Here is a 16,413-nt window from a genome sequence, read left to right on the forward strand (position 1 = left end):
ATGAATTTATATTTCTATTTATATTTGCAGCCCCGTATCATCAGCTGCTCTATGCTAATAGACTCTCTAAGTAGGGTTTCCTTTCGTGTAATACTACAAACCCTAAACCCTCTGCTTTAATAATAATAAACCCTAAACTCTTTGTTTCAGTATTAGCAGCACTACAAACTATAAACCCTTTGTTTTAGTATTAGCAGCGCTACAAACCCTAAGCCCTTTGTAGCAGCACCACAAACCCTAAACCATTTGTAGCAGCACTACAAACCCTAAACCCTAACCCTTTGTCGCAGCACTGCAAACCCTAAACCCTGTGTAGCAGCACTACAAACCCTAAACCCTAACCCCTTTGTAGCAGCACTGCAAGCCCTAAGCCCTAAGCCCTAAACCCTATATGCATACTTTGCACTTAATCGTCATCGCTGCTTGATTTGTCTTCAGCTGGCTCTTCGGCTCCTTCGCCGTCTTGTCTTCAGTGCGGCTTCGGGCTGTATTCCTTTTCTGCACGCAAACCCTAGACCCTAAACCCTAAACCCTAAACCCTAAACCTTGCTGGATGGCTGTGCCTCACAGCCGCGACTGAGGGAGAATGCTGTCTAATATGTGGTGTACATCTCCTGCAACAATCAACATGAAAATACGTGAACACTCCACCCCCAGCTTCTCCACTCTCCTAGACAGAGTTGCTGCTGCTGCTGCTGCTGCTGCAGTTGCTGCTGCAGCAGCCCATGCTTTTTGCATGCTTCTAGACATAAGAGGCCCCCACCACCCCCTTAAGGAGGCCCATACTTGGGCTCCAGTATCAGCAGCAGCAACAGGAGATGCTGCTGTTGCTGCTGCTGCTGCTGAGTGGTGAGGAGGCTTACGCATGCGTTGCTGCCCTTCCCCATTTTCAGCGGCTACTGGTGTTGAGGTCTGCTGCTACTCCTGCTGTTGTTTGCTGCTGCTGCTGCTGCTGCCTTCAGCTGCTGCTGCTGTTTGTTGTTGCTGCAGCTGCTGCCTCAAAGAACAAACCAACTCGACGCTGCCGAAGCCGCTGTTTTCGTGGCTGCTGCTGCTGCTGCTGCTGCTGCTGCGGCTGTTCGGAGGAGAAGACAAAGTTAAAAAGACCCCAAACCCTTTAAAGGGAGGATTGTGACAAAGGCTGGCCATATTTAAATACTTGGGTTGCAGAGCAGCCGCTCGGGGGCTGCTGCAGCTGCTGCAGCTGCAGCTGCTGCTGCTGGTAGTAGCGGTAGCTACTACAACTACCATACCGACTTCTGCTGGTGTTCTTTTAATTCATTTTTGTTTTTTAATGAATTTAAATGTTATTTCATCAACTATTTCCTTAATATTCACCTAGAAGTATAGCCATTGAAGACTTCTCTAGTGCTGCTGCAGCATTTGCCGCTCACTGCAGCGGCAACACTTTGCCCGCATGTCTTGAATCTCTTTGTAGCGAATGCTTTTGTGTGTTTAATTGTTTATATTTATTAATTTGCATTAACAGACTATATTTTTAGTCTATTCATCTATTTATTTTATTTGAATTAACTCCTTTTGCAGCGAGAGACACGGCTGCAGGCGCATGATGTTGCTGCTGGGGCGTGGGGGCGATTATGCAGTATTTGTACTTTTCGTAGTTTTCTTCACCTTATATTTAAATAAGATTTATTTAATCAAACAAATGCATTTTCTGCTGCTAACAGCATACCCTGGTGGCCTTAATACTTATTCTTTTCAAAACGGCAGCAGAAATAATACACACAAAAAGAGTGGAAACTTCTTTTGTTTGCCTTTTATATACGCATATGCCGCTTCTTATAAACAAACCACATAAATAAATATGTTTATCTTTATACATTTATTTATTTATTGTTTATATATAATATATATATTAATGTATGGGTGCATACAGACAGTGCATGAAGACAAACAAAGGGTTCTATTTAAATATAAGTATCTAGTATTAGCATTATATTTTAATAGTATGGTTTTATTTAATAAATAAATAAACTATATATTTATTTACTTAGTTTAATTAATTTCTTTATATTATTACTTTTCTGCAGCCACTGGTAACGAAGGCAGAAAAACCAACACAAAGCAACGCCCTCTTCAATAGGAAACTGAGTATATATATATTTATATATTTATGCATATATACAACATAAAAAATAAATAAAATATATAATACAAATATATAAACGTAGATAGGAACAAAACAAAGTAGTATACACATTGATATACTGGCGCAAAGGCCGAGCTGTGGGGCATTCGTTGCTGCATCTCTGAAGAGCAAGAGATGAACGCAACGCAAAACAAAGCAGCAGCTGCAGCTGCAGCAACTCCTGCAGCTGCAGCTGCAGCAGCTCCTGCAGCTGCAGCGCCCCTACCTGATAGTGCCTTTGCTGCAGCAGCAAGCAGCTGCACCGCAAGCAACTGCAGCTGCCGTTGCAGCCATCCTTAATACCTTCAAACTAATACTCTGGAAATGACAGCTAAAACCAATGAACAAAGCAGCAGCAGCAGCAGCTGCTGCTGCTGCTTCACTCAACAGACGCATCCGCGCACGGTACTGCAGGCGCTGCTGCAACAGCTGCTGCAGGCACTCCTGCTGCTTCCCCAGAAGGCACCGCTGCAGTAGCTGCTGCAGGAATAGCTGCAGTGTCTGCTGCAGCAGCTGCTGCAGGAACAGCTGCAGTATCTGCTGTAGCAGCTGCTGCAGCAACAGCTGCCCTAGATGCTGCAGTATCTGCTGCAGTATCTGCTACAGCAGCCACAGCAGGCGCTGCTGCATCAGCTGCTGCAGGTACTGTTGCAGCAGGTGCTGCAGGTACTGTTGCACTATCTGCTGCAGGTGGTGCTGCATCAGCTGCTGCAGCAAGTGCTGCAGCAGATACTGTAGGAACAGCTGCCGCATCTCCAGCAGGCACGGCTTCAGCAGCTGCTGCAGGTCCAGCTGCAGCATCTGGAGCAGAAGGGCCTGCAGCAGCAGCAGCAGCAGCAGCAGCAGCAGCTGCTGCTGCTGCTGCTGCACGTCTGCGCTGGCGTCTGCGGAATGAAGCACAGTTCCTGCTGCTGCTGCTGCCGTTCTGTTGGTTCTCGGTGTGCTGCTGCTCCAGCGGCGTCTGCTGGCGGGGTTGTAGCTGTTTTTCTTGCTTTTGCAGCAACTGCTGATGCTGCTGCTGCTGCTGCTGCTGCAGTTGCTGCTGCTTCTGCTGCGGTTGCTGCTGCTGCTGCTGCGGTTGCTGCTGCTGCTGCTGCGGTTGTTGTTGCTGCTGCTGCTGCTGCTGGTGTTCTGGAGAGGGATTGCTGCCAGTCGTAGAGGCGCGAGGCTGGGCAGCAGCAGCAGCAGCAGTAGCAGCAGCAGCTCTTGCAGCTTTAACAGCACCTCGAGCAGCAGAGGGGGCAGCAAGCTGCTCGCAGTTGAGTGGTGCTGGTTGCGGCGCATGCATGAACAGCTGCCGCAGCATTTGCTGCTCATCTGCAGCAGCAAAGCAGCAGAAATCCATGGCTGTACAGTCTGCTGCTGCACAGACGCTGCACGTTGTGCGTGCTGCTTCTGTTGCAGCACCACCATGCTGCTCTAGCAGCTTCCTCCTCTTCTGCTGCTGACCAAGCTGCTGCAGCAGCTGCTGCTGCTGCTCCGGAACAAGTCCAAGTGCAGCTAAGGCAGCGTCGCTCGTCTGGGGGTCGCAGCTGGCTGTCAGCAGCAGCAGCAAGTAGTGGAATGAGGTGCTGCAGCAGAAGCAGCAGCAGCAACAGCAGGAGCATCACCAACAACAGCAGCTCGAAAATCGCAACTACGAGAAACTACTGTAGCACTACTCACTCGCAGCAGGCTGCTCCTACTGCTGCGCTTGCTGCTGTTGCTGCTGCTTCTGCTGTTGTGGTTGTTGTTGCTGCTGCTGTTCGAAATGCTCACCCTGCATCTGTGGCTCCTTCAGGTGTTACTGCGTAGCTGAGGCGCGGCATTTGCTGCAACAGCCGCAGCAGCTGCGGCAGACAGAGCACCACAACGCCTGCTGCAGCAACTGGAACAGCAGCAGCAGCAGCAGTAAGAGCAGCAGCAGCAGCAGCGACAGCAAGGTGAGCGCAACAGGGTAGCCAGCTGCAGCACAACTGCAGCAGCAGCAGAGACATACGTACCCTCCGTACGATTTGCTTGCCAATAGGAAGATCAGCAACGGGGGCAGCAGCAAGAAATGCAGCACCTAGCGGCAGCAACGCCTCCACACAAGCTCTGCTTCCTGTGCTGCCGCTGCTGCAGTTCACCATACACCCCAAGTCATCCTGCACACGAACAGCAGCTAGACCTCGAGAGGTTGTTGCAGCACGCACAATCTGCTGCTGCAGCTGCTGCTGCGCCCCCCCACCACCCCATAGCTGCGGCGTCTGCTGCAGCAGCTCGAGACCACGCAGCAACTTGCAGGCAAACCCCGTGTCGAAGGTGTTGCTGCTGCTGCTGCTGCTGCTGTTGCACGCTCCAAAGAAGGATTTGCCGCTGCTGTGCTCCTGCTGCAACAGAGTAGTTGCTGCTGAAGCTGCTCCTTCTGCTGCAGTGCCGCTCTGCCCTGCAGCAAACTGAGGGAGGGCAGCAGCCAACAGACTAGTGATGCACTCCGAAGCCCAGACGCAATCCGTCTGCAGCAGCAGCAGCAACAGCAGCAGCAAACACAGCAGCAGCAATGCATCTACACAACAGCAGCACTGCTGCGACTTCCCGCTGAACCGCATGACGTTTTAAGACTTGACTTTGCAGCAGCACCACTCCATCTGCTGCAGCAGCAACAGCTGCTGCTGCAGCAGCAGCTACGGCAGCAGCAGTAGCAAGGAGGCGGCTGGCTCACCTGCAGAGCGCTCCTTAGTTTGCGGGCAAGCAGCAGCGGCACAAGGACCCAGGCCGCTGCTGCTGCTGGCCCCAACTGCAGCAGCAACGTGGAGTTTGCTGCTGCTGCTTCACGCAGCAGCACCAGAAAATCCAGCAGCAAGTCGTCACGAACGAAGTCTCCGAATGTACAGACACCCCGCAGGGCTGCCAGCACCAAGGGCGCTCCAGCGATCTCAGGAGAACGCAGGGTCCTGCAGCAGCAGCAGCAGCAGCAGCACCAACGCATGCATCAACAGCAACAGGCATCGAAGCTGCTGGAGTTGCAGCAGCAACAGCAGCATCGCTACTTCGCTACAGCAGCGCAGACTGCTTCCTCTGCTTCGGCTAGCCGCAGCTCTCCGATGCTGCTCTTTGCTGCTGCTGCTGTTGCTGCTGCTGTTGTTGCTGCTGCTGCTGCTGCCGCTGCTTACTTGGCGTAGAGAACAAAGAGCGTCTGGAGGATTTTTGCTTCGAACTTTTGCAGCGACTTCAAATCCGCGTGAATGGAGCTGAACAACAGCCACACCACCTAAACCCTAAACCCTAAACCCTAAACCCTAAACCCTAGGCCCCAACCATTATAAAGTGCAATAAAAGAGCGTGCATGCAATCCATAAAGCCAATGAAAAGTATCCGGGCTTAGAAGGGCCCCAACAAAGGCAGCAGCAGCAACGCAAGCAGCAAGCAACAACAGCAGCAGGACAAGCAGCAACAACAATTGCAGCAGCAGCAAGGGGAGCAGCAGCCACGGCAGCAAAACCACCGGCAGCGACAGCAACAGCAGCCACAGCAACAACAGCAGCAGCAACAACAGCAGCAGGAAGACCTTGCCTTGCTCTGAGGTCTCTGCGGAGGTCGGCATCTAAGTGGGGGTCTAATTGGTCTGCTTCTGCGTCGCGCTGCGCCACAAACCCTAAGCCCTAAACCCTAAACCCTAAACCCTAAAGCCGCGCTGACACGAAGAAAGAGAAAGAGGTTGAGGGCCCAGTGAAGCATCTGCAACGGCTGCTGAAATAAGATAAAATAAACAAAGGAGATAAAAAAGAAAAACAACAAACCTTCTTCTTTCCGAGCTCAATCTTCAGTACGACGTCAACCAATGCAGCTGCAGCAGCACTTTGTGCATATCTTATCTGTCTCCGCTGCTGCTTTTGCTGCTCCTGCTGCTGCTGCTGCTGCCGCTTCGGCTGCTGCTGCTGCTGCAGTGCAAGGGCTGTGGCTTGCTGTACGCACACCTCAATTACTGTTGCTGCTGTATGGAGCTCCTTGTCCAGCGCAATAACGTGCTGCAGCGCTGTTGTGATGCTGCTGCTGGCTTGCTGCAGCAGCAGCACTTGCTGCTGTCGCTTTGGTGTTCTCCCGTCTTCCTCTTGCTGCTGCTGCAGCTCTGTTGCTGCTGCTGTCGCTGCTGCTGCTGCCTTGACTGACAGCCGCAGCAAAGAGGTGTCGCTGTCGTTGAATATGGGGATAGCCGAAACAACTTCTGCTGCTGCTCTTGCTGCTGCTGTTGCAACAAGCAACTCGCTGCTGCTGTTGTTGCTTCCTGGCTTGCGCTCTAGAAGCGGCTGCAGCTCTTGCTGCAGCAGCAACACAAACCTCTTGTGGGTGCGGATTTGCTGCTGCTCATGCTTCTGCTGCTTCTCTACATCTTTAGAGAGCCTGAATGCCTTCACAGCAGCAGATTTGTTGCCACTCTTCGCTGCATCTGCTGCTGCTGCTGCTGCTGTTTCAGCTGCTGCTGCTGCTGTCAAGCGGTGCTGCGGCAGCACATCCCGCAGCACTGCAGCAAGCGACAAGATGGCGAGCTGCTGCGTGTGCAGCAGCTCTTGTATCTTCAATTTTCTCTGCTGCTGCTGTTCTTCTGACTCTCCCTTTGCTGCAGCAGCAGCTGCTGCTGCCGTTGCAGCAGCTGCAGCAGATCTGCTGTGGCTGCAGAAGGCAAAGAGAATATCCATATCTTCTGGTGAATGCTCGGGGGCCCCCATTACGCGTGTTGCTGCTGCTGCAATTTCCTGCTTCTTCTGCTGCAGTGTCTTGCAACGACGAACCACCGCCCAGGCGGATTCGCATATCTCCTCGTCTTCTTTATTCTTCTTGCTGCTGCTGCTGCTGCTGCTGCTGCTGCTGCTGCTGCTGGTTGGGCCAGCAGCGGTTGCTCCCTTTGCCTGCTGCTGCTGTTTTTTCTTCTCCTTGTGGCGGCTCTTCTCACGTTGCTGCTGCTGCTGCTGCTCCTGTTTTTCCTGTTGTTGTTGCTGCTGCTGCTGCTGCTGCGCAGTCGGTGTTGTCCATACACCGTCAGGCCCCCGCACAGGAAGCGTGATCTCCGGCAGCTCTGCTGCTGCTGCTGCTGCTGATGTTGCAGGCATCAGCCGCTGCATTTTGCGCTGCAGCAGAGTGCCTCGGCGACCTGCTGCTGCTGCTGCTGTCCCTGCGCCTTTTGCTGCAACAGCATCGTCTGCTGCTGCTGCTGCTGCAGCATCTTCTGCTACAGCAGCCTCTCTTCTCCTCTTTCCCCCCATTGTTGGATTCAAATACGTAGATAACTGCTGTTGTTTGCGTCTGTTGTTGCTGTTGCTGCAGCAGCAGTTGCTATTGCTGCTGCTGCAGCTGGGGCTCCTGCTGCTGCTGCCCTGTGGGGCCCAGCAGCAGGTCTACAATCGCTAAAGAAGAGCCCTTGAAGAAGAAAGACAGCATTAAAGCCATTAGTAATCTATTTGTAAAAGGAAGATTGAGCAGCTTGAGGAACAAGAGCAGTAGCGCTGCAGCAGCAGCAGCAGCAGCAGCAGCAGCGGCAGCAAACACTGCGCCGAGTCACAGGAGCCGACAGCAGCAGCAACCCCTCCGGCCCACCACCCCCAAAGACACGGCGTGCTGCAGCAAAAGGCTTTGAGCTCTCTCTTGCATTAATCTCAGCAGCAAACTTTAATTCCTTCGCTTTACTTCTCTATATCTTACAATAAAGAGAAACTGCTGCAGCAGGGGCTGCTGCTGCAGCAGAATTTATTTTTGCTGCTAGCGGAGACAAATGAGCCACACAGCAGACTCAACACACCGACGACTGCTGCTGCTCCCACCGACTCTATAGAAACGCCTCTGCTGCAGCAGCAGCCAGACATCCACAGCAGCAGCAACAACAACTGCAACAGCAGCAGCGGCACAGCAGCAGCAGACAAGACTGGATGCAGCAGCAGTGGTAACGGAAGGAGCAGCAGAAGCAGTGTCGCGCTGCAGCAGCAGCAACACACGGCAGCAGACGCAGCAACAGCGCCGGAAACACCAGCAGCAGCAGCAGCAGCAGCAGGATGATGAATGGTAGAGGGGGGTTTGTCTTGCACAGCATTTTCAACTAAGGGAGGCTACACTGCCTCTTTACTTTCTTGTCTTTGTCTTCTTTTTAATTGTAGCCTCTCTAGAGCTTCTATAATCCGGTGGTGTTGCTGCTGCTACCTCCCTTCTGTGTCTCCATCGCTCTGTCCTTGATGCTGCACGCAGCAGCAGCAGCAGCAGCGCAGCAACAGCAGCAGCAGCAGCAGCAGCACATGCAGATGCATCCTCTGGATGCCTCTCTTCCGCAGTGTAAGGGAAAGCCACCACCCCCTGCTGCGTCTTCATCTGTCGATGAATTAGCAGCTCGCTTAAGAGAGCAGCTGTCTCTATCCAAGTCAGCTGCTGCTGCTGCTGCAGATGCTGCAGCAGCAGCAGCAGCACCCGCTGCTGCTGCTGGAGGTGAAGGTGTAACAGCAGGTTCCGACAGCCCTGAGATACTACGGGAAGTTGCGCGGCTGCTGCAGCCTCTCCCTGAGCTGCTGCACCGAGCGCTGCAGCAGCAGCAGCAACAACAGCAACAGCAGCAGCAGCAGCAGCAAGAGGACGATGTAGTAGAGCTGCTGCTTAGAGGCGTTCGGGGCCTCCGGCAGCTTCTCTCTGCTGCTGGAGATATCCCCATTGCTGCTTGTCTTAGAGCAGGGGCCCTCCCTCTCCTTGTTGGCTGCCTTGCACACAGCAGCAAAGCGCTGATGGTTCGTCTTGCTGCTGCTGCTGTTGCTGCTGCTGCTGTTGTTGTTGCTGCGGATGCTGCTCTTGTTGTTGCTGGTGCTGCTGCTGTTTGTGTTGTTGCTGCTGCTGTTGTTGCTGCTGCTATTGGTGGTGGTGCTGCTGCTTTTGTTGTTGTTGCTACTGCTGCTCTTATTTTGCTGCTACTGCTGCTGCATGGGTCTGGATATGTGTGTACGCCTGTGTGCTGCGTTTCTCGCTGCTGAAGAGGCGGCGATAGCAACAGCAACAGCAGCAGCAGCAGCAAACGGTTTGTGTGTTTGTGTGTGCTGCTGCTGCAGCTGGAAGCTGCGTGGTGTCTTACAAACCTGAGCAGCGGCAGCAGCGCGGATGCTGCTGCAGTGGTTTGCTGCGGCACGTTGGGGTTTATATTTTGCTGCATCTTTTCCTTTTCTCCTTCTCGTCTATCGCTGAGCTGCAGCTCCTCCTTTGGTGCTGCTGCTGCAGCAGCACCAGCAGCAGCAGCAGCAGCAGCTCTGCCAGCAGGCAGCAGCAGCGGGGGGCCCCATAGAGAAGGTACAGTTAGCCCTACTGAAGAAGAAGCATTTGAGCAGCTGCTGTGGGCCTTAGGAAATCTAACAGGAGATTCTGCTGCATACAGAGACATTGTGCTGTCGCAGGAGCTGCTGCAGCAGCACGTGCTCTCGCTGCTCACCCAGCAGCAGCAGCAGCAGCAGCAGGAGCAACAGCAGCTGCAGCAGCAGCAGGGTCTCCTGCAGCAGCAGCAACAACGAAACATGCAACAGTATACTATCACTCCACAGCTGCAGCAGCTTCTGCTGGAGCAAGTACAACGCGTCGCGGCGGCAGCAACACTGCCGCAGGCGCAGCAGCAGCAGCGGCAGGAGCAGCAGCTGCAGCTGCCTTCCTTGCATCAGCAGCTGCTGCTGCTGCTGCAGCACGCCAAGAGACCGCAGACTTGGAGGACGGCGGTTTGGCTCATCTCGAATTTATGCAGAGGGACCCCCAGGCCCGATGTTAGCTAAACCCTAAACCCTAAACCCTAATCCCTGTAAACCCTAATCCCCGTAAACCCCCTCTTTTAAACCCTGCCGGCGCCCTGCACTCAAACCCTAAACCTCCAATCGTATATCTCCTGCTGCAGGCGCTGCTGCGACCCGTGTGCAAAGCAGACACGAAGCGGTTAGGGTTTAGGGTTTAGGGTTTAGGGCTTGGGGTTTGTTGCATCTGCGATGAGTGTGCAGGCTGCGCTGCTGCGGCCGCTGTTGCCGCTGCTGCTCCAAGCGGTGCAGCAGACATCTCAGCAGCAGGTGCTGCAGCCGCAGCAGCAAGCGGAGTTGCTGCTGCAGCAAGAGACATTAGCTGATGCTTGCTGGGCTATAGACGGCCTCGTAAGCAGGCCTGAAGGGGTTGCGTTGCTGCTGCAGCAGCAGCCGCTGCTGCAGCACGTCGTGCACACTCTGGCGCATAGCAGCGGCTGCTGCTGCTGCGCTGCTGAGTGCAGCAGCAGCAGCAGCAGCGGGGGTGGAGGTATAGTGGCTCCAGAAGCAGCATCAGCAGCAGCAGCTGCTGCTGCTGCTCGTGCATTTGAGCTAGACGTTTCCACAGGGCTACGCAATGCTTGCTGCCGCATCTGCAATCCTCAGCTGCAGCAGCTGCAGCAAGCTTGGGAGCAGCAGCAACAAATATTGCTGCCGCTGCACCCTGCGCTGCGAGTTGTGGGGCAGATTGCAGCAGGGACAGCGAGGCAGACGCAGCAGCTGCTGTCTTGCTGCTGCTGCATGCGGTGTCTTAGCGATGCTGCAGGTGCTTCCAGCGGCGACGCCAACAGCAGCACAAGCAGCAGCAGCAGCAGCAACGGTGCTGCAGATCGTAGCTTAATGCTGAAACGCGTTTACAAACCCTGCTGCGCTAGAGGAACTCCTGTGGTGCTGAGGTGTCTACGCAGCTTGCTGCTGCAACTCAGTCGCCCGTCTCTCTGTAGGGAAGCTTGCTGGGCTCTCAGCAACCTTGCTGTTGGCAGCAGCCAGCAGCTGCAGCAGCTGCTGCAGTGCAACGTGTTGCGGCATGCGCTGCTGCTGCTGCAGCAGCAGGAAGTAAACGAAGATCTACGAAAGGAGGCCCTGTGGCTGGTCTCCAATGCATGCACAACTGCAGCAACGCTGCAGCAGCTGCTGCCGCTGCTGCAGCACGGCGCCCTGCAGCACCTCTGGTCGCTTCTCGAGGTTGCTGCTGCAGCAGCAGACGGAAGAGCAGCAGAAGCAGCTCTCAATGCCCTTAGCAATGTCATTGTATTGGCAGAGACAGCGCAGCAACAGCAGCAGCAGCAACAGCACGGAAGTGCGGTGTCTTGCGGCTGCTGCAGCGCAGCAGCAGCAGCAGCACAGTGCTCCTGTTGCTGCCACCGGCCCCTGCTGATGCTTTCTTCTCTTATGCCGGGAGATGAGGGGCTGCTGCTGCTACAGCAAGTGCATCAGCAGCACCTTTCTGCAGCAGTAGATATCAAGAGCGACCAGCTAGCTTGCAAGTTGCTGCAGCTAAAGCATTCTGCAGCTAGTGCTTACAGTAGCCACTCTCACCTGTTCGTTAACTAACTGCAGCCGAAAAAGGCATCAACAAAGCAGCAGAAGCAGCTGCACCAGCGGGAGGCAGCAGTAGCACCAACAGCAGCAGGAATACCAACAGCAGCAGCAGCGCCAACAGCAGCAGCCGCGCCAAAAGGCGCTGCTGCTTGAACAAAGCAACTGCAGCAGGAACGGCAGCAGCATCAGGAGGCAGCAGCAGCAGCAAAAGGTTTTAACGCAGCAGAAAGAGCAGCTGCACCAGCAACATCTAGAGGTTTCAAGGCTGCAGCAGCAGCAGCAGCAGCAGCAGCAGCAGGCTTCAAGGCAGCAGCACCAACAGCAGCAGCAGCTTTTGCTGTTGCCAGCTAGCCTGAAGAAGCTTGTTTCTTCTGTTCCTTGATGAATGGAGGTAGAATTTGTTTTAAAAATATAATTAATATTAATAAATAAATACTAATTATTATTTTATAATACTTCTGTTATTATCTTCTGTGGCTGCAACGCCATAGGGAAACAACGAAGAAAAAAATAATTAAGTTTGGTTTTATTTCTTTTTATTGATTTTGATGTTTGTTTTGTTTGTCTTTCTCTTTGCTTTTTGTTTATTTCTTTGTCTTTTCTTCTTCTATTTCTTTTCTCCTTTTCTTTTTCTCTGTCTTTTCTTTTCACCTTCTTTTCTCTTTCTTTTCTCTTTCTTTTTCTTTTCTTTTCTTTTTCTTTTCTTCTCTTTTTCTTTTCTTTTCTTTTTCGGTTCTTTTTCCTCTTCTTTCTCTGTTTTCTTTCTTCTTTTTTCGTGCATTTTTTGTTTGTTTTCTGTGCAATTGCTGCATCCTCCAGTTGTTGTTTACTTAGCTGCAGTAGCTGAAGGAGATTTTATTTTTATTTCAATATATTTAAAACATCTATAGTACGTATTTCTAAACAATTATAATAGCTCTATTATTATTAATACCCAGCAACATAATAATATACATATTCTTTTTCTAAAAAAGAAATAAACGTATATATTAGTATTAAAAGCCAGCGGCATAATAATATGAATATTCCTATAAATAAATGAACATATATATATATATATATTCATATTTGTTAATATAAGTATATAGCATTATGAATATGTAATGAGGAACAACTCACATATTATTGCATGCATTTAAATAGAAGAATAAAAATAAATAAAAGCGATGGTAAATGCTGGCTGTTTCCTCTTCTCCGGATTCGAGGTGTGCAGGCACTGCAGATTAAATGAGAAAAAAACTTCTTTTTAGTATTTGCATTAATTTATTTCTACCTTTTTTTAATTGCTAAGCAGTGCTTGACTCCTCCGAGGGTAAGGCATATAGACACATATTATTATATATACGCACATATATATGCATATAATAAGAAGAATAGGTGGATAAACCGAGTAAATCTTTAATTCTTAATAATTTATTTATAAAGAAACAACACAAATATTGCATGCATGCAAAACTACTGGGGCTGATCGCAGCAATAGCAGCAGCAGCAACAGCAGCAGCAGCAGCAGCTCCGATTAACGTGATGCTCCCTCCAATAATTTTCCTTCTCTTTCTTTTGCTTCTCTTCACATTCCTTTTATATAAAAAACATAACATTATATATTTTAATTTAAAAACTCTTTCTTTAACAAAGAAAAACCGCAGTTTCTATGAGCACTCCTGCACCCCCCGATTCATCGTCGGGGGGCCCCCCTGGGGGCCCCTCAACATTTGCTGCAGAACTAAGTGGGTTTGCTGTTGTTACAAGCGCTACATTTATAGATGGAGAGTGTAAGCAGATTGTCTGCGAAGGAAGCGCTGAAGAGCTTCTAAGAGAAGAGGGAGAGAGAGAGGGGGGGGCCCCTATTAGAGAAGGAGAAGAAGAGAAGAAGAATAATACTCTTAGTCGTAGCTTAGCTGCTGCTGAAAAGACTATCGTGCCGTTTCTTGCTGCTGCAGCAAAAGAAGCAGCAGCAGCAGCAGCAGCAACAGCAGCAGGAGGAGTAAAGGAAGAGGAAGAAGAAGATAATGTTGCTAACGACCGGCTAGGGCTCGATGAAGACTGAAGAAAGAAATTTTAAAAATATTAAAAATAATCAACTGCAACACAAAGTCTGCATGAGGAGCACCAGCAGCAGCAACAGCTACTGCTGCTGCTGCTGTTGTTGCTGCTGATGCTGCACTAATTATAGCAGAAAGAGCAGCAGCTGCAGCACTAGCAGGTATGCCTGCATGCAGCTTGTTGCTGATAAGGAAGATGGAGGAGGGGGGGTGAGGTGTGGGGCCCTGAACGGTTATGAAGATTATAAATTCTTTTTTGTGTCTAACTTTTCTGTCTTCATTGATGCTTCTGTTGTTTTTCTCTCGTGTTTGCTGCTATTGTTGCTGCTGCTGTTGTTGTTTATCGTGGCTTAAACTCTATCCTTTTATTCTCTTTCTTTTTATTTTCTCGCTTTGCTTTTTATAAAAAAGAAATGCGGTAAAAGGGCAGATCCCTTCCAAGGCGTGCTCCTGCAAACAGCAGCCATGCATTGGGCTTGTGGGGTGAGTTGCTGCCGCTGCTGCTGCTGCTGCTGCAGCATGAGCAGAAGCTGCAGCAACAGCAGCAGAAGCGGCAACAGCTGCTGCAATAGCAGCAGCAGTCGCAACAGCAGTAGCATTAGCAGCAACAGCAGCAGCTGCTTACCTGTGCTTTCTAGCCAGGTTAATCCTGTAGAAGGGCAGACGATAAGGCTTTGCATTTGCTTGTATATTTATTGTATCATTTGGCTTTATATATATATATATATATATATTTCAAATAACGAATATACATTTATAGGGAATAAACATTTTGATTGATTATCAATATATTTTAGACAAACAATAAAAAATAGAAATAATTTTTTCTGCTATTCTTCTTACCGTATCTATCCATACGAGAGGCTAACTCTTCAGCAGAGAGGGAGCAGAATCCTTGTGAAGAGAAAAACGTTGATATTTCTTTTCTTCTGTTGTTTATTGCATTTGTGTGATTAATTAAAGCCCTCGCTCTTCTGTCCTTTGCCTTTAATAGAGGAGCGATGCCTGCAGCTTCGCAGTCTTGTGTTGTTGCAACCTCCTGATGTTTATATAATATACAATATATACATATTATCTATATAATATATATAATTTATATATTATGATAATCTATAATATACATATTTTATATAATAGAAGTATACATACAACATAAATAATGCATATAATATATAATATTACATATATAGTGTAGGCTATATATTGCATATATCGATATTTGATAAATTAGAAATATATATAATATACATATATATATTATATTTTGTATATTTAATATGTACATTAAATATACTTAAAGTTATTCATACAGAAACCCACGATAAAAGCCTGCGGGGATCGTCTCCCAGCCAACACCTCCAGCTGCAGCCTCTTCTGGTTTATGTTTGTGGGGTCCCAGAAGACAGTGAAAAAAGATTTAATAATTGCAGTTGCGAGGCCTGCAGCAAACATTTTGCTCTGAATTGAGGCGTACAGACACCTGAAAAAACGTACAACAACTCTCGTAACACAAAAAGAAGAAAATATATTTTGAATTATAATATTTACCTTTCTTCTTTCTACACTCACCGCGCTCTGCATGATACCTAAACAAACAGATTAATGTATAAAACGGCTAAACAAATTAATATAATAAAACGAAAATATAACAAAACAAAAATACTCAGAGGAAAAAGCGAAGAGAAAAAATACACAAAAAACAAAAAATATAACAAGGCATAAATATAACAAAGCATAAATATAAAAAAAGAAATAGATATGAAAAGACAAGAATAAACATAAAAGGAAATAAATATAAAAAGACAGAAATAAATATAAAAAGACATAACTATAAATCGACATAAATGTAAAAAGACATGAACAAAAATAACAAAGCAAAGACGAATATAACAAAACAGAAACCCTAAGCCCTAATCCCTAAAATAAAGATATAAAAAGGCATTAATATAACATAAATAAATATAAGAAGACGAGTAAAGATAAAAAGACAGAGACAGAGGAGGGTTTTCCTTCTCTTACCATCCTGGGTTTTTCATCATACTCCTGAAATGCATATCGCCAACCTGAAGAGATCGCATAAAATATAAAATATTTATTTATTTATTTATTTATTTTATTTATTTATTTATTTATTTGTCGTGTTTCTTTATTTATATGTTTGTTTGTTTGTTTGCCTTTTGTTTCTTTCGTTTTTTATTTTATTTCCTTTTGTTAGCTTTATTTATTTATTTATTTATTTGTTTATTAAGAAAAAGAGGAAAGAAGAAGTAAATATTTGTGAAGAAAGCTCTGCGTACATTTCGTGGTTGTTCAAGGGCCTTTAAGATTTCTGCTTGGGTGTTGGGGTCAGGCGAAAACATATCGACTCCTTCCTGCGTTGTACTTGAATTGCTTTAGTGTACAGACGCAACAGCACTAGAAGCAGCAGTAGCTGCAGCAGCAGGAGCAGCAGCAGTTGGTGCAGGAGCAGGAGAAGCAGCAGCAGCAGTTCCAGCAGCAGTTGGAGCAGCAGCAGCAGCGGCAACAGCAGGAGCAACAGCTGGTGCAGAAGCAGCAGCAGCAGCAGCAGTAGCTGCTGATGCTGCTGCAGCGGAAGTTGCAGAAACAGCAGCACGAGCAGCAGCTGCAGCGGCAGTTGCAGGAGGAACAGCAGGAACAGCAGCTCACCAGTCCTAAGTATGACTCGATGTGTTCAAGAGCATCGTCGTCAGTGCAGTGATAGAACTTCCTAGACCCCGGCATAGAGGCGAGGTAAGCGTTCAGTATTTGCACTATTTGTGCATCATTAGGGTTCGATCCGCAGGCCGTTATGGCCAAAGCAAACTCTCCCAGGTCTCCTCCTGATTACGCCAGAAGAAAGAGCTTTTGAATAGCATTGCAGAGGTATATGTATATATATATATATATATATATATATATATAT

The 16,413-nt window shown here is 48.9% G+C and overlaps 4 protein-coding genes across 4 annotated transcripts; 2 read left to right on the forward strand and 2 right to left on the reverse strand.

Annotated features, from left to right (window-relative positions):
- Window positions 1-918: 918 nt before the first annotated feature.
- On the reverse strand, window positions 919-1,149 carry EAH_00001330 (hypothetical protein; the record flags this gene model as incomplete). The annotated part of the gene is made up of 1 exon (XM_013395628.1): window positions 919-1,149. The coding sequence occupies one exon, from the start codon at window positions 1,147-1,149 to the stop codon at window positions 919-921; it is 231 nt and encodes a 76-aa protein (XP_013251082.1).
- Window positions 1,150-2,528: 1,379 nt separating this feature from the next.
- On the reverse strand, window positions 2,529-7,371 carry EAH_00001340 (hypothetical protein, conserved; the record flags this gene model as incomplete). The annotated part of the gene is made up of 5 exons (XM_013395629.1): window positions 2,529-3,720; window positions 3,908-4,626; window positions 4,833-5,064; window positions 5,284-5,381; window positions 5,911-7,371. The coding sequence occupies 5 exons, from the start codon at window positions 7,369-7,371 to the stop codon at window positions 2,529-2,531; spliced, it is 3,702 nt and encodes a 1,233-aa protein (XP_013251083.1).
- Window positions 7,372-8,331: 960 nt separating this feature from the next.
- Window positions 8,332-11,460, forward strand: EAH_00001350 (armadillo/beta-catenin-like repeat-containing protein, putative; the record flags this gene model as incomplete). The annotated part of the gene is made up of 3 exons (XM_013395630.1): window positions 8,332-8,871; window positions 9,187-9,837; window positions 10,111-11,460. 3 exons carry the CDS (start codon window positions 8,332-8,334, stop codon window positions 11,458-11,460), a joined length of 2,541 nt encoding a protein of 846 aa, XP_013251084.1.
- Window positions 11,461-13,099: 1,639 nt separating this feature from the next.
- On the forward strand, window positions 13,100-13,495 carry EAH_00001360 (hypothetical protein, conserved; the record flags this gene model as incomplete). Its single annotated transcript, XM_013395631.1, has 1 exon — window positions 13,100-13,495. One exon carries the CDS (start codon window positions 13,100-13,102, stop codon window positions 13,493-13,495), a length of 396 nt encoding a protein of 131 aa, XP_013251085.1.
- Between the last annotated feature and the right edge of the window lie 2,918 nt (window positions 13,496-16,413).

This window comes from Eimeria acervulina, genomic scaffold (assembly GCF_000499425.1).
Source record: "Eimeria acervulina Houghton genomic scaffold, Eah_scaff4, whole genome shotgun sequence".
Classification (NCBI taxonomy): Eukaryota; Apicomplexa; class Conoidasida; order Eucoccidiorida; family Eimeriidae; genus Eimeria; species Eimeria acervulina.